Source organism: Anarhichas minor, unplaced genomic scaffold (genome assembly GCF_050575085.1).
Source record: "Anarhichas minor isolate MPS153535 unplaced genomic scaffold, ASM5057508v1 ptg000022l, whole genome shotgun sequence".
NCBI classification, from domain to species: domain Eukaryota; kingdom Metazoa; phylum Chordata; class Actinopteri; order Perciformes; family Anarhichadidae; genus Anarhichas; species Anarhichas minor.
The window spans coordinates 2,839,355-2,860,848 of record NW_027466468.1 but is presented as its reverse complement, the minus strand read 5'-3'; the positions used below and the strand labels follow the sequence as shown (position 1 = coordinate 2,860,848).

General features: G+C 42.3%; 3 protein-coding genes across 3 annotated transcripts in view; 1 reads left to right on the top strand and 2 right to left on the bottom strand.

Annotated features, from left to right (window-relative positions):
* Positions 1–266: 266 nt before the first annotated feature.
* LOC142955188 (uncharacterized) lies at positions 267–3,306 on the top strand. The gene is made up of 4 exons (XM_076096633.1): positions 267–603; positions 1,019–1,187; positions 1,609–1,755; positions 1,946–3,306. Exons 2-4 carry the CDS (start codon positions 1,019–1,021, stop codon positions 2,149–2,151), a joined length of 522 nt encoding a protein of 173 aa, XP_075952748.1. The 5' UTR covers positions 267–603; the 3' UTR covers positions 2,152–3,306.
* A 17-nt stretch (positions 3,307–3,323) lies between these two features.
* On the bottom strand, positions 3,324–6,175 carry LOC142955090 (dynein regulatory complex protein 9-like). The gene is made up of 9 exons (XM_076096448.1): positions 6,047–6,175; positions 5,799–5,833; positions 5,603–5,725; positions 5,330–5,414; positions 5,013–5,174; positions 4,673–4,747; positions 3,747–3,878; positions 3,555–3,644; positions 3,324–3,449 (listed from the first exon to the last, which is right to left on the bottom strand). Exons 1-9 carry the CDS (start codon positions 6,173–6,175, stop codon positions 3,324–3,326), a joined length of 957 nt encoding a protein of 318 aa, XP_075952563.1.
* A 4,966-nt stretch (positions 6,176–11,141) lies between these two features.
* spire1b (spire-type actin nucleation factor 1b) overlaps positions 11,142–21,494 on the bottom strand; it is a 37,268-nt gene continuing 26,915 nt past the window's right edge. Inside the window, exons 9-16 of the mRNA XM_076096566.1 lie at positions 17,088–17,251; positions 16,887–16,980; positions 16,506–16,648; positions 13,876–14,013; positions 13,606–13,676; positions 13,463–13,490; positions 12,767–13,077; positions 11,142–11,397 (exon numbers count right to left, since the gene is read on the bottom strand). Of these exons, the coding sequence (XP_075952681.1) occupies positions 11,142–11,397; positions 12,767–13,077; positions 13,463–13,490; positions 13,606–13,676; positions 13,876–14,013; positions 16,506–16,648; positions 16,887–16,980; positions 17,088–17,251 (1,205 nt within the window). The remainder of the gene's footprint in view (positions 11,398–12,766; positions 13,078–13,462; positions 13,491–13,605; positions 13,677–13,875; positions 14,014–16,505; positions 16,649–16,886; positions 16,981–17,087; positions 17,252–21,494) is intronic.

Genomic DNA, 21,494 nt, shown 5'->3' with positions numbered 1-21,494 from the left:
TCATGTTGCATCATTTCCTCCTTGATGCTTCAGTACGAAACAGGTGTGTGTCATCTTATGTCATGTAGGCTACTATTCATCTTGTTTAGCTGACAACCATCTTTTTTGTAAATCCAACATAATGTGAAACATTTAACGTTCCTAACGTCCCCAACGTTCCTGAACTTGTAATTAACAGTGGGCAGTTACGAGGGGCAGTGAAGGCACCAGCAGCACAGAGCTAGGGGGAGAAGCCAGTGGGAGGAACCGAGTATTACCTTTACTGCAGCCGCACAAACAACTCTCGTGTCTCGTGCAGAATTTAATAAAGTGTATCATGTAATTCCAAAACAAATTGCACACGACACTTTGCGTTGCGTGCTACTCGGACTTTTCTGCCCCCCCTCCCCCCTGCTGTCAATACTTGACACTGAAGCTATGCCGAGACGGAAACCCCAAATTAAAGTGCGCATGCGTGCGGGATTTCCCGAAGAAAGTCGTATATCAGTCGTCGTTCGTCGCGTACAAGATTATAATGTAACTAGCCTACAACACGAATGATGCGCGACGAGTACTTCTCATGACAGCAATTTAACAAAAGTGAAAAAAAAGCCGTTCAATCAGGTGAGATTATTTTATTTATAAATACATATGTATATATTTTCCGAACTGACACCTGTTTAACGATATATTTTCCCGTTTGTTACCGGGGTATTAAGGTGTAGTACATCTGCATGTGTGGTGGGAAGGAGGTTTGACTTTTTTTGCATTAGTTGAAAAGAGAGAGCGCGCAAGTGGAGACACGTTTAATTTTTCCAAGATACAACTAAAACTTTTGGCTCCAACAATAGACGGTTTGGCTCCAACACCCCCCCCCCCCCATTTCCGCATATTGTTTGTTGCAGTACGGAGAAGAAAAACAAATAAAAAGCCCAGCCTGAGTGCACGTGACCTCGAAAAAAAGCGAAGGTGGGCCAGCGGTGTGAGCTGTTGTAATGCACGAAGCTAAGGGGGATTTCTGTCTGCCTCTCTCATCTAGATGATGAGTTGCAAAACCTCCAACATGCAGCGCATCATGCAGGGCATCATCCAGGTGGTGCAGAAGAGCTGCAGCAGAGCCCGCCAGCTGTTCTGCTGCCCCATGAGCGCTCTGCTGTGTGAGAAGGTCACATGTTGTCATCAACCTGAAGAGGATAAAACTACACAAGGTAAGCTCTTCATTTTATGCTATTTATTTATTTACAATAAAACATTCAGGGTATTTTAGTTCACTATATATATTTGTTTAATCCTTTGCTGGTCATATTTTTATTTATTTTTTTATAATTGAAGGAAAAATTCTCTTTTCTTATTCTTATTTTTTACACTAGCTGCATTGCATGTGACAAACAGACCTTATAATTCTTGAAACATTCAGGTGCTTTTTTCCATCTCTTTATGCAGAAACAGTTACAAACTTAAATGAACCCGAACAATTTTTGTTGTTGTGGCTTTCCTGCAAAGCAAGCGTTGTCCAATGTATTCAGGAACCATAGGGACCTGTGTCATCACTCTGGAACTACAGCTTCCCGTTCCTCATATTCTCTTCCCCTTTCCCCTTTCTCTCCGTCGCCCACTCGGAAAATACAGTGGCCCTCCAGAATCCGCCGTCTACCATTTTGATTGTGAACATCAGCAACTCCACCTTGATCGACTGCGTCATCGGGAACGACACCTACCCAACCGCTGTGGCTGAGAGTCAGCCTCTAATGCGGGAATCTGAGCTCCAAATGCAGGGTGGGTAACCTCTTTTAATATTCCTATTGTTATTATTTAATTTCCTTGGAATTGAAAGCACTTCGGGCTGAAATTCATACTATGCTATGTTGTCTGATGTGCATATTTTGACATTTTTACATATCACAGCACTCAGACTGCCCTCATGAGAGGTGAAAACAACTAATTTGTTTGTGTGTTTCAAATCAAGGGAGGTGCAGCTGCAGCTGTGGACAGCAGGGAGCAGCACAGACTTCTACTACTCCTCCTCCTCCTCTCTGTCCTCCCCTTCCATCAGCCGACTCCCCGAGCATCAACATCCACAGCTCCCATCTCAACTGTGTCATCATCGGAGACAACAACTACATGCACGCCGAGCAGACCCACTCGACCGAGACAGAGGAGCCGCAAGTGTGAAGCTTTGGCCCCACGGAGCGGACGCACACACACACTCACACACACACACACACACTACAAGCTAGCAAGGATTACAACTTGAACTCAGAATGAGTTTTCAGTCTCCAGACAACTTTTTTTTGCTCTGCTTTGACTCAGGTATGTTATTGTTACGGGTGTGGAAACCGTCGGCTATAGACTCGATATTCTGGCTCTGCTACTCCTGTAGCATCATTTCTTTAGGGCCACATCGAACAATGAATTTAATTAATATTTATTAATAATCTGTACAGTGTTTTCTTGGTAACTGATTCATTGTTTGGTTTATGAAATGTCAGAATAGTAAAAAAAAAAATCACAATTTCCCAGAGCCAGAGTTGACATATTCAAACGGCATGTTTTATGCGTTCAACTGCACAAAACCCAATAATATTCAGGTGAATATTATTTACAAAATAATAATGTATAATATAAAAAAAAACAACCAAATATTCACATTGCTTGTGTACATTTTGACTGACACCACAGCTATGGTGTAACAGGACTTTTTGTTTTCTTCACTCTGGCCTTGATCTTGAAACTTGGCCCTGACAGTTGTGAGTACTGATTTTATAAAAAAACACACCATAGTTCATCACAGCTCGCCGAGTGTTGTAAGAGCTTCAGCACGGACGGACAAGCAAGCGTCAGCTCCCCCGAAGCTCATCCTGATATGATGCTCTTCAGTGGAGGTGTTTCCTGTTTTGCAACGCCGGGTCTTCTACTCCTCTGTCAGATGTGGGGACATAAAGCTGGGAGAAATTTGACCACATTCGTTTCCTACATGGATGTGACTTTTTGATGATTCACCTCTCTGTGATCGCCATGATACGCTGACTGATGTACTCTGTTAGGAAAGTCTGTAGAATTAGTTTTTATCTGCTCGTGAATTTTATATTGTGTGATTCAGTGTTCAACTGTGTGTCCTTATCATGTCATGATACAGGCGTTAACGTGTGTTTCAATGTATGGCCCGTGGTCAATAACAGTAGACTACCTAGTAGTGTCGATTGCCGGAAGTTATTATGATTTCTTGCATTCATGTTGTACATAAAATATGGAATAAGAGGACTTTGAGTCAAGGTGCTATTATAAATATTTATTTATAGCAATAAATTATTACTGTTATATCTCAAAGGACTGTTGGAGAAAACTCATTTCTTATTATTTTTTACTCCCTTCTTCTTCTTGTTCTTCTTCTTCTTGCCTTTCTTGTCATCTGCTTTTTTGAAACTCACGAGTCCTCGGCGGACCATGCAGCCTCTCCACCACGCCTGCAGCTGCCGGGTCACAAGGTCACACAGGCCAGGGTCAGAATTAGGGATCAGTACACTAAATAACCAGAGCGACTGATCTGACGGTAACTTCTGATTGGATGTCGTTACCTTGGTAGCAGCTCTAGCCTCCGCCTGCTGTTGACGCAGCTTCTTCTGCTCCTCCTTGTCATCCATCACCACCAGCTCCATCTCCTTGAACTGTGAACACAATCCAGCAGCTCATTAATGTCCGTGTGACAGCGAACGTGGCGAATGCAGTTGTTCACTGCGTCACGCTCAGCACCAGGAGAAGACGCTCACCTTCCTCCTCATCTCCGTCAGCCTGTCCAAGTTCACCGTCCTCTTGCAGCACACGCTGTTGAGCTGCTGCTCCTTCTCCTGCTGCATCTGCGTCGTGCGCTGCCGCCACTGCTGCAGCTGCTGCTGCAACTCCTGAAACAACCGCGCCAACGGTTTCAATGACGGTACCGCGTACGGACGTTTAGGTGCTGGTGCGAAACACGAGCAACAACTTGACCCCATGTGTACCCGTCACAACATTTGCTCTTAAGAGGACAAAAATGTCTGCATCTAAAAAACTGACACAAAATTATATATTTAATATAATTTTCCACTTTCACTCCATTCGTTTCCATAATGTTAACCCTTTAAATGCCAGTTTATTCACATAATGCCACTGTTATTATGAAGAAGGGTTTAACACAGAGCTGTGTCCTGGGTTAAACTGATTGCTCTGGCAGATGGGACACCTTTTAAGTTTAATTATTGAATTAGTTTTAGTTCATATCAGTTGATCGGTAGAAATCTCCCTTTATACTTACTAGGATTTTTTTCAGTTGTAAGATTTGATAAGTGGCTTTTATTCTGAAGTTCACAAATACGGGTAAAAGGGAAGGACTTTTACTTTTATCTATCACCCAAGTCCAAACTTTCACAGTTTTAGCAGTTGAATATGCAGACCCTGGTGTGCCACAGGTTAAGATCAATCTCAGGTACAGTGACCTCTAGTCACATTAAGGTGATTTCATTAAGGACAGCAACTGGGTTTTAGACTAAACAACAGGTGCAGTTTAAACCACAGCTTCTGAGAACACAGCATTTGCATTTAGGCGTTTAAACTCATCTTGAACCTTAAACCGCAGATAAGTTAATGAGCCTCCAAAAGCAGCAACTAGACAATAATTGTAACATTAGTCTGCTGTTAATTGTGATGTCGCTGTACCAACCGTGTGACGATTTTTCAGGAATGTCTTGGACTTTTCGTGAACTTTCCTCTCCTCCATCAGCTGTAGCTGCATCTTCTGAGAGAGAAGGTGATAACGTTAATCTAGACAACATTTAACTGGGGAGTCTGTAGATTTGGAAGGAAAAATGTAAAAACACTGCTCAGCATGCTGACAGAGGTACGTGTTCACCGGTTTTGGACGGAAAGGGCAGAGAGAGCGCGGCGGAGGTCATGTCTGCACCCCTGATGGAGGATCAATTTGAAAACATCTCCTTCTCGGGTTTGCTATTTGGGTGGGACTATCCCAGATAGGATTAGAACAGATGGACTGATGGACCCACCTTGCGCTGCTCCTCCAGCTGCTCCTCAGTCTGGCTGTTTGTCCTTTGCACTTCCTTGAGCTGCAGCGCTATGCTTGCCTCCTCAAGCTTCTTCTTGCGGGCCATCCTGTCTGACTGCTCCATCACCTGAAAGTTCACCAATCTGGTCTGCCGGTGTATGTCCTGGGGGCAGTAGTATTGGAGGCGGAGGTGTTTACAGACAAACATATTTCAATTTGTCTTCAAATAGAGGATTCCAATGAACAGATTCCCGCTCACCTTTAACAGCCCTTCTTGCAGACAGTTATGGATTTTTGAATGTACTCTTACTTTCTCACCTCCAGTGTCTCAGTTTTCTGCCGGAGCTCGTCTTTCTGTCTGTCTAGAGTTTGAAGTCTTTGCTTCCGCTCTGCCACTGCCTCTCTGGGTTGGAGAGACGCTCATGTTACTGATGCTACACAGGCTTCCTTTTGTCTTTCCGCCTTCTTCCACCCTTTCTTTCATAACACTCGTTTGCTCTCAAAAGTCCCACGACATCATGTCTACAAAATTACTCTTATTAATGATTAAGATTAGTAAAAATATTGCTTCCAAATGATGCACTGATGAACCTTCTCATGTCCTCAGCCTTCTTCTTCTGCTCCTCTTCCTCCACCACCTGCAGCAGAGAACTGATGCTCTGCTTCTCCTCCAGCTCAGAGTGCAGCTTGAACACCTGCTGAGAGACGTACTGACTGCCGAGAGAGACACAGACACTCAGTCAGAAAAACAATGATTAGCAACATGATGTTTGTCTGTACTACCCACCAGTCTCTCCTCAGCTTGGTCAGTCTGGCCTTCTCCTAAACACACACATACACACACACACACACACACACACACACAGACACAGTTGTTTTAGTCAATACATTTGTCCAGTAAGACCGTAAAATGGAGAATAACCGAGCATGAGCACATTCACATCATCATCATCATCGTCTGATCACAGCAGCCTGCAGCTGTTTGACAGATGTTCCTCTGGCCTGGCCTGTGGGATGAACACAGTGAGTTGTCACCTGTGCCGCTGCAGGGCCTTGCTCCCTGTCAGTCTGCACTGCCAGTCTAAGTCCCAGTATGTCCAGCTGGACTGAACAGTCCTCCAGTACAGCTGCCAGTCCCAGACTCTGAATCCTGGATAAAGACATCCTGTGGAGAAACAGATATTTTGTTATATAACGGTTTACGAACGAGTTTCGCACAGACGTGTATGGTTAATGATGAGCAAGGTAAGTTAGCTAGCTAACGTTAGATAAACCCTTTCAAGTTGGTGCTAGCATGATGCTATCCCAAAACTAGTGAAATATGATGTTTCAATAGCTCATTAATATGCCAACTCTTCCAAAATACGCTAAATAGGACCGTTATTTTTCACAACGCAAATCAAACGAAGACATATTTACAATGGTGTCCGGTGAAGCTTCTCAACAGTTCACCGTAGCGTTATGCTAACTTTCATGTTTACTGTAGCAGTCACTTACTTTAGCTCTCTCTGTCTGAATAATACGTCAACCTTTAAAACAAACGGCACTATTTTCTACAACAGTTTGACAGTTTACACGTAACTATGGTAACACGCGTTTTTTTCTCGCAACTTTATTGAAAGAGCAATAACATAACAAAACAGTAGCATTTCTGGTAGCTATTATTATCATCATCATCAACCTAAGCTTAATTTCACTGCACAATTTAGTGTAAAATAAAAAAACAAAAGAAGGTAATGAAGGTTTTAATTAACAGAAGTTGTTGTTATAGTAACAGTAGATGCCATTACGTTTATAAGCAGACCCCAAACCTCTAAATCTCTCATTCTGTGCCTGACTTTTGAACTTTTGAACTTTTAAAAGTGCAAAGCTGTGCACCTGCTGAAATGATGAAGTGATAAATCGTCGAAAGAATGAATTCTGCCTCTCAGAAACAAAACATAAACAATAACCAAACCTAACAAAACACATGACAATGTCAGCATTTGGTTTGGCTGTGTAGATATGAAACCATTCATGGCAGAAATACTTCTTTTTAAACTTTGTCATCATTGGTTCAAAACCAATGCATGATTTTTTTACGTATATTAAGTTAATTAATGTATGTAAAGGAGTTAGATTATGTTACTTGTTTGAGGAAGTACTGAGTCTGACTGTCTGACTGATGGGAATTCTACTGAAATCCTCTCAATTTGTTTAGATTTTGTTTTTGTCCATCACAATTAGTCCCCTTTTTTTTCAGTGGATGCTATTCTGTTAGTAATTAATATCTCAGAGTTGTATTCTCACATTCATAAAACACAACAAACAATGTGTTTTGATCAATTACATCCATTTCACAACAAAACAGCCAGTTTAATGACAAATGAAGGCTGCACTTTGACTCTGTTCAGTTCAGTACTAATGGAACCCAGACTCAGGCGCACAGACTCTGAGAGCAGGTTAAAAGGGTTTTATTGCAAACTTGGTTTTTAGAATGGAGATCGTGGCAGATTGGTAAGAAAGAGAGTTTGTGCTCCTGGTGCTGGTTGAATTGATGGGAAAGAGCAGATGGGCTGACGGCTGACAGTGAGCAGGCAGACAGGAGACTGGTAACCCAGAACATCAGGCTGGGAGGCGGAGTTTAGACTCAGAGAAGAAAATACAGAACTGCAAAAAAATGAAATAAAAAACACGTACAAGGCCTGAAACACAGCTACCACAGTGGTGGACGAAACAATCGGATCTAGCGAGGACTGGGAGGAAAGACGGCAGCAGGTGATTAGCTGATGAGACTCAGGTGTGCCAGCTGTCAGAGCTCAGGAGCAGGTGAAGCCACGCCCACGCACAAGGCTGATGTTTATGAGTTGATTGGTTTTCCTTGTAAATATACAACAATTTACAATTTAATGAACACATGTAACGCTTTCTAGACCAGACAAGGATATGTTTGATCCTAAATACAGTGTAACCTTTAAGTTGTTAATGTCAATATGACAATATTACATGTCTGTCTTACTTTGTAACAGTTTGTACAGGAAGTCGCATGGAACCAGTGGCGTTGCTCGTGGTCAGTAAGATAAGCTGGTTAAGTCAGCATCGCCAGCCAGAAAAGCGTGTTGGCTCGTATACTGTAAAATGCGACCACGTGCATTTGACATATTATGTATTGGGACATATTTCTACTAAATCTGTTTCTGGCATACTAACTAGTATGGAAGTATGGGTGTTGTAACGCACAGTTGAGGTCATCTGTTTCTGGAGTTCATTCACTCCCTGTGCGTTCAGTGATGCACAAAGGTACAATTTTATTCTAGTTTACCTTTTAGTATGATATTTTTCTTTGAAATATATCATACTATACATCTCACCAACCTCAGTGAAACGCAGGTCAAAAGGGCGCGAGTGTTCATACAGCCCGTCATCTCTGAAGAGGTCTCCAGTACCTGGTAGATTGAGCACTCCTGGGTCTCAGGTTGTGACAATCTGGATCCAGCCCTGATGGAAGACCCCCACCATCATCATCCTGACCTGCCTGGAGGGACATAAGGAGCCTTTCCAGAATCCGAATCACTTTATTGATCCCTGGCGTGGAATAGTACATTACAGTTGCTCTTATATATAAGCATAAAGAAACACAAGAACATTTTAAATAAATGGCTCAGTGAAATGTAAATTATGTCCATAAGGCTATAATATACAATGCAATATATGTAGAGAAGAAAAGTGAATAGTAAAAATAAAAGTAAGAATTGAAAAATATTAGATATGTGCAAATATGTGCATCAAACGGTGTAAATAAGTGAATAAAAATGCAGAGAAGTGTGATCCATTAAGTGCATTATTAATAAAGGCAAGAATAGTATAAACAAGAATGAAATTAAATAAGAATATGACTTGAAATAATAATAAATTCCAAGAGAAAGACATACGTTTAAATACAGCACAAAGCAGATACTTTGATCAGGTATTGCATTATAGTTTATTGTCGCAGTCATCATTTGTTGCACTCTCTGCGGGGAGTTACAGCTTAAAGGTAATACAGACTGAGGGTACAAGCTACACCGTAGTACATGCATGATGCTGTCACACCGTCAGGTTTCTTGCGTGGGTTTCCCACTCCTCACCTGAACACACTGTACTTAGATAGTTTCCCTCTCAGAGACACTGATCTGCAGCAGTCTCACCTTCGCGATACCGTCGAGGCAACACGCACCTGACATACAAACAAACCGTTAGAAACAAAGTATGTACAGTTACAGTAGATGACTGTTCAACATACGAGCGTGATCATAAAAGGCAGCTCTTAAGGCAGAGATATCTGAAGGGGGGAGATGAGGAATGGGATGCAGAATGAAATAGAGATCCAGGCAAAAAGTCAGATATTTCTTCCTGCCAATGAGTCTGTGAATGATGGAGGGAAATCATAAAGGCATCATGTTAAGACGTAGTATGTGTTATATTTTTGCTGCCTGTACAGTGAACTCTCACAATACAAAAACATGTCAGAAACCTAATGTAAAGAAAATAATATGAGTTAATATACACCACATATTTATCAACACAAAGGTACATTTAAAAATGCAAAAATATGCAGATAGTTCACGTAAATTATTCAAAGGCAAGACTGAAAACAATCTCACACATGGTCCTTCAGGTGATTACGTTTCTATACCGGCTTGTCCGCACATCTGAGTCATTTAAGTAAGTTGAAAATGAACATACAGTATTTTTTACTACTACTTCTTTTGACGATGGGGTTCAGCATGAACATGACATTTTCTGTCAAAGTTCGAATATTTTGGGTCGTTTTACATAAGAGATTTCAGTTTCTTTTGTTTTTGTTTCGCTCACTTGTTTAAAGTGGGCGGGGCTCATTTGGAAACATATGATGTCACGTACTTCCTTGCACCAATCAGGATTCAGCAACGTTTGAATTGACAGTTGTGGGGGCGTTTGCTTGTGTTACATGTGCTACCAACTGGGGCTGTGGAGTGTCAAAGACGTGGGTATTTACCAGTCAGGAACGTTTTAACGAGAGATGCAGTGAAGTTGACTCATGGGAAATGTTTTTTGAAGCTTGACCCATATGGGGACTAATAGACAAAGAGACACACACACACACACACACACATCTCAGCCTCTGCAGCTTCAATTTTCACCCCTCTTTTTTATAATCTGTCTCTCTCAAGTCCCCTTATTTTATGGAAGTGCAACACTGAAATCGCTGGAGTGCCGGACCGCTGTCAATCAGTCCTGATGAAGCAGATTAGCTTAACTCTTAATAGAAAACTTAGTTTAGTCTTGAATATTCAATTTGAGATATCAAGAGTTGCAAACACAATTTAGAGGGAAATGAATTTTCTTTGGGAGACATATAGAGTAGAAAGATTATATTATTTGGCACTAAGTCTGCATGAAAACAGATTTTAAATGTGTTGCAAAAAATATATATTAAAAAAAATAAAACATGCGAGGAAACAAAGACTCCTCCAAGAAAAAGAGAAACCCGCATTTGAGTATGATTGGTAAAGAGGAAAGTGGGGGAGAGTCTCAAAATAAAACCGGGGGTGGCTTCATCGAGCAATCATTTACTGTACGCACATGTGTACAAATAAAGAAATTAAAACCCATACAAAAAACCTGTACAGTCTAATATTCCATATTTTCTTGTAAGTGTCAGTCTCAGTTACAATATGATCTCTCTGCAGGCCTCGTGCCTTCTGCAGTGCCGGACGAGGTCAAACACACGTCAGTCCTTCGTCTGTCTTGTGCTTATTGATTTGACCGTGAGTTGGGTTGGGCCGCTGGGGGGGGGGATTAAAGGATCATCTATGATATGGTAATAATAATAAAAAAAAAAGATTGGCTGATTTACAGCATGCTGTTGTCTGAAGGAGCTGTACACGATGATCAGGACACAGCAACAAGAAAACATACTGTTCACCACTGAGGTTCATCTCACTCTGACTTTTAGCTTTATCCCACTGAAGTAAACATGTACAGTAAGATCACATCCAGTGTTGAGTCTTTATAATTGTGCCATAGGAGCTGGAAGCAGCCAGAGAGAGAGAAAGAGAGAGAGAGAGAATTAGAGAGAGAGAGAGAGAGAGAGAGAGAGAGAGAGAGAGAGAGAGAGAGAGAGAGAGATTCAGATCTCCTTGATTGTTCGTTCAGAGGGCCGGTACTCCTCCCTTCCTTTCGGCGAGGACAAGTAGAAGGACTGGGTCTTGCGTTTTAGGCGAGCTCTCTTGGTGGCCAGCGACAGGCTGTGCTTGCTGGAGGCGATGATGTCACAGATGAACTTCTTGCAGTCCACGCACACCTCCATGGTGGCCCAGTCCTCCGTCAGCTCCGAGGGAAGCTCCAGCTCTTCGTGGGACTTCAAAGAGCCGTGCTTCGAAAACCTGCAGGAGGACAAGCTCTGCATGAACAGGATCACTACCGGTTGTGTTTTTACTGTTTGGTTGACTTTGAGTAATTGTTCAAACTATCCAGGGTGTGTGGTCGTGGACACATTTTGTAAAGGGTCACTTCAGCCTAATTACAAAAAACTACTTTTTGTTTCATTACCTGATGGTATCTACTGCAGGTTAAGTATTCTAGCTGATTTTATTAACTTACTTTTTTTTTTTTTCTTTGAATGTAAAGCACGTGTGTTTATGAAAGATGCAAAGTCAATACATTATTGATATCGTTAGTTAATATTGTTTGCATTCCTCATTGAAAACAGGAAGGTTTGAGTATTAGTACACCGTTTTTGGAGAGAAATGCTGCTGTTGAATTTACCAATTTTAGAGAAAGATATCTCAAAACCGGAACAAATAAAACAAAAATAATCTGCATGGTTTGATACCACTGGGATTGAGAAAATACTTTTTTGAGCATGTAAAATGTGTTCCACATTCAGAAATTCGCAAATACCAAATCTCCAAAGACAAACAATAAGGGACATGTAATCCAACTCAGCTGCACACAACAGAAATGTGCAGAGGAGAAGTGGAACCCTTTGTAAGGGATGTCAGTCTTATTCCTTCAGTATGTCAGAACCTCCATCCAATTTGGTCTGAATTAAAATATCCACTGTGCTTTGCTTTGCTTTATTTATCTATTGAGTTGAATGGTGTTAGTAATGTAGTATTACAGTTTCACAGGGCCACAATTTTTGCCACTTAGCAGTGGTGATTGTTGTCTGTTGTTGTCTGTTGCCTGTCAAGCCCAATGTAGTTTATAACTGTATACGTCAATGCACCTTGGGACGTTCCCCCAAATTCAAAAACACATGTTTCCTCTTCCCTGTCGTGCTATTTATCAATCTAGATATTTTAGTGTGAGTTGCCGTGTTTGCCGGTCCCTTTCAACACCAATAGCCTGGTAAAAAAAGCTTTTAATGTAATTTTTCCTTTGTCTCCAGTTGATAAAATGACAAAAAATTCGATGCATCTTCTACTAGCTCTGATCGTAGTAGTGACAGTGCACCATACTCTAAAGATACAGACTGGATATATCAGCAGCAGCTATATATGATTGAATGCCTCTTTGTCTTTTGTTTGTGTTTTATTATTTTCCGCATTTTGTGATTATGAGCATTTGTGTTTTCAGCTTTGCTACATGTTTGAGCCTTTGCATGTGTAATATATTTTACTCATTTACAGTTTGTGTTTTGGTCTTAGGGGCCACTGTACCAGTATCATGCAGACTCCACAAGATACTTAGTTTTACATTAGGACACAACAAGCACTCCTCAGTCTGAAGAATTGTGGTCACAGCTCTTACTTGGACATGGTCTTGTGAATGCCGTGGCACTGCGGGCTACTGGAGGATTTCTCAGATTTGGCACCAGCAGCAGCAGCCTCTGGAGTTGCTGCTCCAGAGGCTTTTCCAGCTCTTTTAGATGCCTCTGTTGTTTCTACTTTCACAGTGGGGGGTGCCGTGGCCCCTCCCACTGATGAAGGCCCCGGACCACCAGCCACAGACAGCCCTTGTCCTATGGAAGCCATGGCGCTGACCCTCTCCCTGGGGAGAGTGTTGGTGGAGCCGATGGAGTAGATGGGCAAGCTGGAGTAAGGTTTGGATGGCAGCCGCATCTGATAGAGAGGGAAGACATGAATGTTAATAGGAAAAAGCTAAATGATGATGATACTGAGAAAGAACACCGATGAAAATGATAGGTGTACATCTTTCATAAAACTTCACATCCTCAACATCCTGCAATAATGTTTTAACTGATCTTTCACAGCTAGTTTGGGCAAAGGTTTATCTTTAACAATACGTGCTCTTATTCTGAAACTTATTTTAACTCACTTGACTGGAATCACATTGCTATCATAAGGTAACAGGAGAGCTCTCTAAAGTAGAGAACAATTTAAATTTTTGAATGGCACCAGCTGACTGATCAGAACAAATGAAGGTACAGGATGTCATGTTCTACCGGCAGCTGATTGGCTGATTGATTTATCCGCTTTGACTCACCTTTTTGCAGCACTGCGCACACACAGGCCTGAAAGGGAGAAAAGAGAGAGCAAACGGAGGAAGTGATGAATGAAACCACTTACGCTTCCTCCTTAATAGTTTTCATTTTAAATTACAAAAGATAATATTTGAAGGTGTTTTACTTTTTGCAAAACTGGCAGATGTAGGACCAGGTGAAGAAGGAAAACCTTTTGCTTCGACAACAGAAGCAAAGCTGCAATAAAAAAAACAGATGAAGACCGCGTTAAGAGTAAAAAGAAATCAATGCAAACATCACCAAACTTAACCCAATGTAATTAGTTGACAGATATGTGTGCTACAACATTCATTCAGGGTGTTACAACTGCATCTACTCATTGTCTTTTTCTGCACATGACACAGGCAGCTTGCATCGTACACAAAGAAGAAGTTACCTTTCCCTTCTTCATAGCGGTGTAGATGTCTTTGTACTGCTGGAACTTCTCCAGCTCTGCCTTAACCAGCACCTGTCTGATGTGCATCACCTCCTCCACCGTCAGAGACAGACACTCCACAGGGAAACCAAACTCCTCCTGCAACGACACACACAAACAGTGGGTTAAACACTCAGTGTTCATCATTCGGCGCACAAACAGCCGTCCCTCTGCACCTTTCAGAGCAGCCTGCGTGGGTCCGGACTGCTTAAAGTGTTCTCATTGTTCGCTGAAGAAGAAGAAAAAAGAGAGGGCTCATGATGCGTAAACAACCGGAGGGATGGGAGGACATGATTGCAGCAGAGTTCCTCACAATGCTTGTCTCAAAGCAGCGTTCCCACGGAGACTGTACAGAAATCTGTCTGCGTTTGTTCTAGAATATAAATTCCAAACACTTTTCCACCTGAACACACAAAGTTCATTTGTACCTGGAGGATCAGCCGGGGTTGTGTACTCTTGAGTCTATCGCTGTGAAGATTTCGTTGTTGCTTTGAACGCTAAACCGCTTCTGTATTTTCATATGCGGCAACAAAATATTCATGGAGTTTATTGAAGGAAGCCGAGGCATCTACAGACCCATCAGGGTGTGTGAGAGTTGATTTTTATTAGTTTTTTGTTTGGACTGTAAACAATTTCAGACGGAATTTCAGGATTACAAACTGATGAGCAACATGATGGAGGTGGTTCGAAGAGTCGTGCAGGGCTTCTGGTCGCCTCCTCCAAACACCTCGTTCAATTTAACACGCCCTCCAAGCAGCTCAGGAAAACGGCTGTTGAGGTCTCCACTGCTCCCTCCGCCATGCTCCGTCAGGTCGCCTTCTCCCGCTCCATTGGAGATGACATGGTCCTGTCTGTCCGGCGAAAAGGTCGGACGGGGTTACGTTTAAGACGTCCTGGTGCAGAGGCTCAACTGCTTTGCAGGCGAGGTGCTGGACACCATCAGTGATGTTGCAGCGGGAGAGATCTGTGTGCTGTTTCAGACTCACACGTGATTGTATCCAGCCGGCAGACGTGGCGGATGCTGCAGAGTCAACATATACTCAATAACAACTGGTCTGAAATGTCAGTTTAGTGCTGATTAAAAACAAATGATATGTAGAGCAGATTTAGATGAATTCTAGCTTAAGCTACCTACTTGTGGTTGAGAGTTAAAATGTTATCAAAAGTAGTGAAATGAATGATTATTAAATAAATGTATCATAGTACAGTATACTATAATATATTTAGCTATGTGACACCTCAGATAAAAAGCAGTTTGTCATCGGCCTATAATGGCAGCAGCCTGCTCTAAAGGGGAATGATCTCTACTAGTGAAGCAGGAAGCATTAGGAGCGGATGGGCAGCTACAGTTATTATATCAGGACGGACTGAGGGAGACTGGCAAACCTTGGCCGACTCTCGTCCTCTGATGTAAACAGCCCTGCACAGAGCAAACACCGCCTTCATCAACCCCAACGCAAATGCCTCGATAGGGTGGGAGCTCTGCAATGGGTGGAGAGTGGAGGGACACGGGCGGAGGAGGGGGATCCGGGGACGAAATGAAGCTATCATCCCAACCTGAACCAAAGAGGGTTCCTGCAGATTGACGAAGTCACACCAGCAGACAAAGGAGATGTGGTGATGGAAGAAGGAGAGGGAGGAAATCTAGGAAGACACATGTCACGCAAATAAAAGGATAAGAGAGATGACATTGACTGTTTCAGGCCCTTCTCATTTTGCTTCTCTGTTAGTATCCTAATGTTTCTTGTCCTTTTGTCTCCCTTATTAAGTTACTGGACAGGATCTGTGGCCGGGCTGCCTTAAAACTTTGCCAGGCTACGCTGTCCTCAGAGAGCCCGCAGTAATCCGCTCTAATAGACCAAGATTAACATTGTCATTCATACTGTTCACGGGGCAAGTGCACAGCAGAACCAAGTGACATTGCATCCGGCTCACGAATGTAAAATAAAATGCTAATAATGAGTTAATTATGTTAACATTCTGCACACAAACCACGAATACTGTCACAGTGATTTGAATGCAGTCGATGTGATTTTGTCAGATTACCACTCCCATTTTTATATTTGTTGTTTGTTAGTTAACTGCAACTGCTCTTATAAATCATTTAAAAAATAATAAAACCCTTATCGCGCCACTTTTTTTCAATCCGTTTTGCGACCTAGTATTTGTGCCGTTGTGAAGCTCAGAGTGAGTGTCTCCGGCCGTCGCCATCTTGACAATGACGACACAGCCTAAGTCTAAAAATGGGCAAAGAGGTGGATCTTCAGTGAAGCTGAGGCGGGACAAGGTGACGCTACTGAGGAGACAGCTAGCGACTCGGTACGGCACCCACCTGTCACTCAAAGCGGCCAAGCCCTCGATTATGCATAACTTCAAGCCTTAATATAATTTTAAAAGGTGAGTTACATAAAAATTGACCCCTCTACAGTTGACATGAACAGAGATATTAGCTTAATAGTGCAAAATCGTTTTTTTTGTAGGCTGTAAACATGTTAATTCCTGCTGTAAAATTGCATTTTAGGTTAGTGGTCAATGGGGATTTGATAAACTGCAGAGAGTGCTGCTTGCTACAGTAAAGATGTCTGACTCACCAGAGACTTGGAGTTCTGTTTGGAGGGCGGCTGAAACAGTCGAACATTGGTCGGAGTCTCCTTCTCGATGGAGTGTCTCCTCTGGGGGGTGTGACGCCTCTCTGGCTGGGGTGTAGAAGAGATGGGCAGGAACGTGGGGGGAGCTGGTGTTCATGGAGGAAAGAGAGATACAAGTGAGACAAGGAGGCAGCTTAACTGGGAATATTACATTGGTTAATTCAAGGCTCAAGAACTTCTGATTATAAACAGCAAGAAAAAAAAGAGCAAAATCTCTGACTGGCGAGGCTGTAAGATTAAAACTCATTCATCACAGTCAGCGTATGGTTTAGCTGAGGAGGCGACTGAGCTGTGACAGGGATGTAGAAATCATTGCTGACTCACTTTTCTTCCCCAGAGCACACTCCGGGGACGTATCATCCATCAAAGATGTAGCCACGCTGGAGCTGCTAGCTGATTTGTGCCCAAAAATATCATCCTGAATGCGTGGAATACACAAACACTTCAACCGTTATTTGTTCTGCACATGTCAGATGAAATTTAAAAAAAGAAATCCATCCCACACACACACAAACGCATACTGACGTCAGAGTCAGAGCTGTCCAGCTCGGCGAGGATGGGAGCCTTCAGGAGCCTCTTCCTCGGGGGCACAGACTGTGATCCGGAGGGTTCTCCCCTGATAGAGGCTGATCCATTGGCCAGAGACAGAGAGCTGGACGTCCTCCTGCCCATGTACGGACTAAAGTCATCTGCACAGAGCCACACACAAGAGAGAGTCATTCAGGCTGAAGGAGGAAAAGCACTTGAGCTGAATCTCAAAACTAAATCCTCACATGATTCTTTGCATCCTGTGTTATTCTTTCAATCTGTTTTGACTGTTCTGCCCCCGAAAAAAAGGGGAAACAGACGGTTTTCAAATCACAGTGTGTTTAATGGGCGGGTGAGTTGAAAAGATGCATTGAATCCTATACAGAGGACTGAGGTTTGAGATCTATCCCAAGGTTGAAGAGGTCCGGGAGGGCGAGTTAAGTTGGTCTGAGGGGAGGCAGAGGAGCAGGCTGGTGTTACACACAGAGCATGGATGATTCTTATTCTTATTATTCTCAGGGGGAGCTGAATCCTTCAAATCAAGCGCCACAAGGTTATTTCTGCACTGCGAGAGGAGTCCAAAGATAAGACAATAACCAACTACCTAAGAAGCTGCCTGACTCTTGAAAAAAACTAAAACTGAATAGAGGGTTTAACGGGAGGGATGGAGTGAGAGTAGAGGAGACGAGGCAATGCTGCAAAAGACAGATAAAGAGATGCAGCCCTGAAACCTCTCTTTTCTCCTTTCAGTTTCTTCTCCTGTTTGTGAGAAAAGCATCTGACGGGAGCTCTGTCTCTGCTGCTGGACGAGAACTAACTTTTCTCCAAGTTAAGAGACTACATCACCAGGCTTCAGACTTTACTTTACAACAAAACAAACCAGCCATAATTTGCCATTAATGTACACTCCACCTGTGTCTTGGCAAGGCTTCAGTATTCAAATATGTAAATAGAGGATATATTAGTTTACAGCCAGGGAGGCAGACAGACGAGGCCATTAGGTTATGGGTAAAAAAAAGGCCTTCCAAACCACAGCAGAGCTCATACTTTACCTCCAGTACGGAACAAATCCTGTGGCATACTGCGAGTTTTGCCAAAACCTGAAAGGGGACACCTCCTTCATTAGGATAACTATAATAACATTCCATTATTTGGTATGTCTGTGCTGTTTGGTCTCCAAAATATATCTTGATAGATGCAGTCATTGCATTATTGTGTGGTTCAATGTGGCAAATTTACTTTTGTGGTGGACCCACCCTCCCCCATCCCTGGTTCCCCTACCAAGGTAAACACTGTCAGCTCTGTCAGTACTGTGCAGTTGTTTGCACTGTTAGCTGCAAGCCGCCGGCTCAGCTGTCGACATGTTGAGAGCCATGGGGAGGCAATCACTGAGCTCACAACATCGAATTTAGCACCTTATAGTTAAACCATTTTTTTGTTTTTTAAAGGAGTAGTTCCAGATTTAGGGAGAGATCCTTAATCGCTTTCTTGGTGAAAATGATATGAGTTGATTGGTACCACTCTCACTATCTTTGCGTTAAGTATGAATTGACACCCAGGAGGCGATTAGCTTAGCTTAGCATGAAGACTGGTAATAGCGAACAGTTAACTCTCAAGTTAACTAGGTAACTTTTTGAATCTTGTTTGTTCTCTAATGCCAAAAAGAAATGTAGAAAAAAACAAGTTGTGGTTTTACATGGAGTTAAATATATTGTAACTATTTCTTGGCAGGGTGCAGTGACTTCCTGTTGTCTTACTGCGCCCCTGTTTACCAAGAAATAGTCCCTGAAAGGCTAGCTGTTTTCCCCTGCTCGCAGTCTTTATGCTAAGCTAAGCTAACCACCGCCTGGCTTTAGTTTCATGTATACTGCTCAGACATGAGAGTGGTGTTGATCTTCCCATCTAACCCTCGCAAGCTAAGCGCATTTTCTAAAATATCAAGCTATTCCATAAATTGTTGATGGATAATAAACATCCCAGTCAGACACACCATCTCATATTTGCCACCACCAAACAACAAAAAGGACCCAGAAGTGCATGATACATTACCGAGAGTCGTGTTTGTATCTCGTGAAATGGATTTCTCCTTGAAACTGTATTTTCTTGCTCCTGAAAAACCTTAATGTAGCATCTCCCCCATAAAATACAGAGCAAAGTTAGAATTAAACTGCTTCCTCTGTGTGAGAATGATCGAGGGAAGTTCGTACACACACACACACACAGATTATCAGACAGCATGAATGAGTATGTGAGAGGTGATTAAGCCTGCGGTGTGATGAGAGATACTGGCTTCAGGAGGAGGGAAAGTGGAGCACAGCATTAATCTGATTTGCCTGCCTCAGCAGTATTTCCTTATCACCTCAATCAGAACTGTCTCATTAAGTTGGCTGTGCAGAGCATGAGGCTGCACCATGATTAAATTCTGCATAGTCACATAGTACATGAAATACTCTCTTGTGTAAAGTTTCAGCTGTCCATTTTCGCTGCCTGATTTGATGGCCGGCTACACACTTCCACTCAAAGAGGCCATGTGTAATGTCTAGTCACAACTTTTTATTTTTCAAAATAAAATGATGGCCGGATTTTACACATTGCACCTTTAAGATTCACATCACAGCAGTGTACTTGACGGATGATGTACTTATCAAAGGTGAACTGTTTCCTGGGTGTTTGGAGATCAGCAGCAACAAGCAGGACCAGTTTTCAGGAGTGATATTCGTAATGCTGTCACTGTGTATGACAGGAGCTGGAGATGGACATTTCTATGATAGAGTAGGATTATTACACCCAAATGTTGTCCTCCAAAGAAAGACACTGAGGCAATGTCATTTCACAACCAGTCCTTCAGAAAAAAAGAAAAGCCAGATGTACTCAGCAGAAATAAAACTACATAAAAAGAAGAAGTAATGACATTGTACATAAAACTCAGCTGGATAATGTTATTTAAACCGTCACTGGCCATTAATTCAGTATGTAATCACATAGCACCGAGAGCAGTAAAGCCTTTTAAATATCCCAAGCCGCCCGTGAGACGATGTGATCTGTTTCAATCAGCCAGCTGAGTTTAATCTCTCCCTTTAGGACGGCCAGATGATAATGGGACGTTAGGATTCCCTCTTGCTATTTCATCCGACGTATAAAAGTATTACTCCACAGAAAACACATGGGTTGTGGCAGATCTAGTTTCAGCTTTGCCCCTGTTTTTGTTTATATTTTGCAAACCTTGAATCAAAGGTTGTTGGGAAACTGCGCAGTGAGCCTATCATATCTGGAGGGTTGGAGTGAATCACTTTTAAACCTACTTGTGTGCATCCTAAACACAAATGTGAGATGATATATATATTTTTAATCAACTGAGCATTTTTTATACATTTGGATTTATTTATTTCCTACTGTTCAATTATATTATATTTCACTTTTTTCCAAGATGAAAGACTAAATGCAAAAATAGTCAAATTTGTATATATAGAGCAGCTTATATAAATCAGGGGAAATACAAATGACATTACCTCAGTGTCTCTCAGTGGTTGCCCTGACTACAGCTCTGTCTGTTTGTACCGTGAATGAACATCCTGTGTCCACTCTGCCGGTCAAAGTGTCTCTCATCAGTTCGCTCTCCTCGGTGTCCTTCTACCGACCACCGGTATCCCACGGTGTCACCATGTTTCACCTCCACAGACCACAGCCGACCACCACCAACCACGGAAGCATGACATGGAATGTGTGTGCGGTGTGCTGATAGAGTGTGTTTGATGTGTGTGCAGGCTGGGAGAGCAGATGAGCAGCCACAACAAGGAAAGAAACAGAAAGAGATATTTAAAAAAGAAAAAAGAAAAAGCCAAACAAGCAGCGAGGTAGACTTTACCTGACACGTCAAAACTGAAAGACATGCTAAGTGGCCGAATTACTGCAACGAGAAACAGTCATGGCATCGGACAGTTATTGCTTGTGGTTAGGAGGTAAATCAAGGCAAGACTTACTGCACTACATTAAAGGATGTAATCTGCTTGTATTTGGCAGGACATGCAGGGGTATAGTACGCTTGTTGTCTGGTTCTAGATCACTGAAGTGTAACAACTTTCATGATGGGAGATAATAGGATTTCAAATAAGCCACAGCCGATGGTGAGAGATTACTGACATTCAGAAACAGCAGTGGTTTTGGCATCGTTAGGATTAAAAGAATTTAGACACTTAGCGTTATCGTAAAAACTTCCACTATGTTGCAAACAGTCTAGTCAACAAAACAATAATAAAAGGCATTATAGTTGCAACACAAATAGGAGAAGTTAGGCAGAATTAGCAACAACAGCAAAGAGCAGAGGCACAAATAATAGTGCAGTAAAGTGAGAAAGGAACTAAAACATCAAGCTGCTACACATTTCTCATCTGCAAGCACCAGCTC

Excerpts from the sequence above, each read along its gene's own strand:
- LOC142955090 (XM_076096448.1), bottom strand. The coding sequence starts at position 6,175 with ATGTCTTTATCCAGGATTCAGAGTCTGGGACTGGCAGCTGTACTGGAG. Across the intron at positions 4,748-5,012 it reads AGCTGGAGGAGCAGCGCAAG|AAGATGCAGCTACAGCTGAT; the intron begins GTGGGTCCATCA and ends CTTCTCTCTCAG. Across the intron at positions 3,879-4,672 it reads TCCTGAAAAATCGTCACACG|GAGTTGCAGCAGCAGCTGCA; the intron begins GTTGGTACAGCG and ends CGGTTGTTTCAG.
- LOC142955188 (XM_076096633.1), top strand. The coding sequence starts at position 1,019 with ATGATGAGTTGCAAAACCTCCAACATGCAGCGCATCATGCAGGGCATC. Across the intron at positions 1,188-1,608 it reads AGAGGATAAAACTACACAAG|TGGCCCTCCAGAATCCGCCG; the intron begins GTAAGCTCTTCA and ends CGGAAAATACAG. Across the intron at positions 1,756-1,945 it reads ATCTGAGCTCCAAATGCAGG|GGAGGTGCAGCTGCAGCTGT; the intron begins GTGGGTAACCTC and ends TTTCAAATCAAG.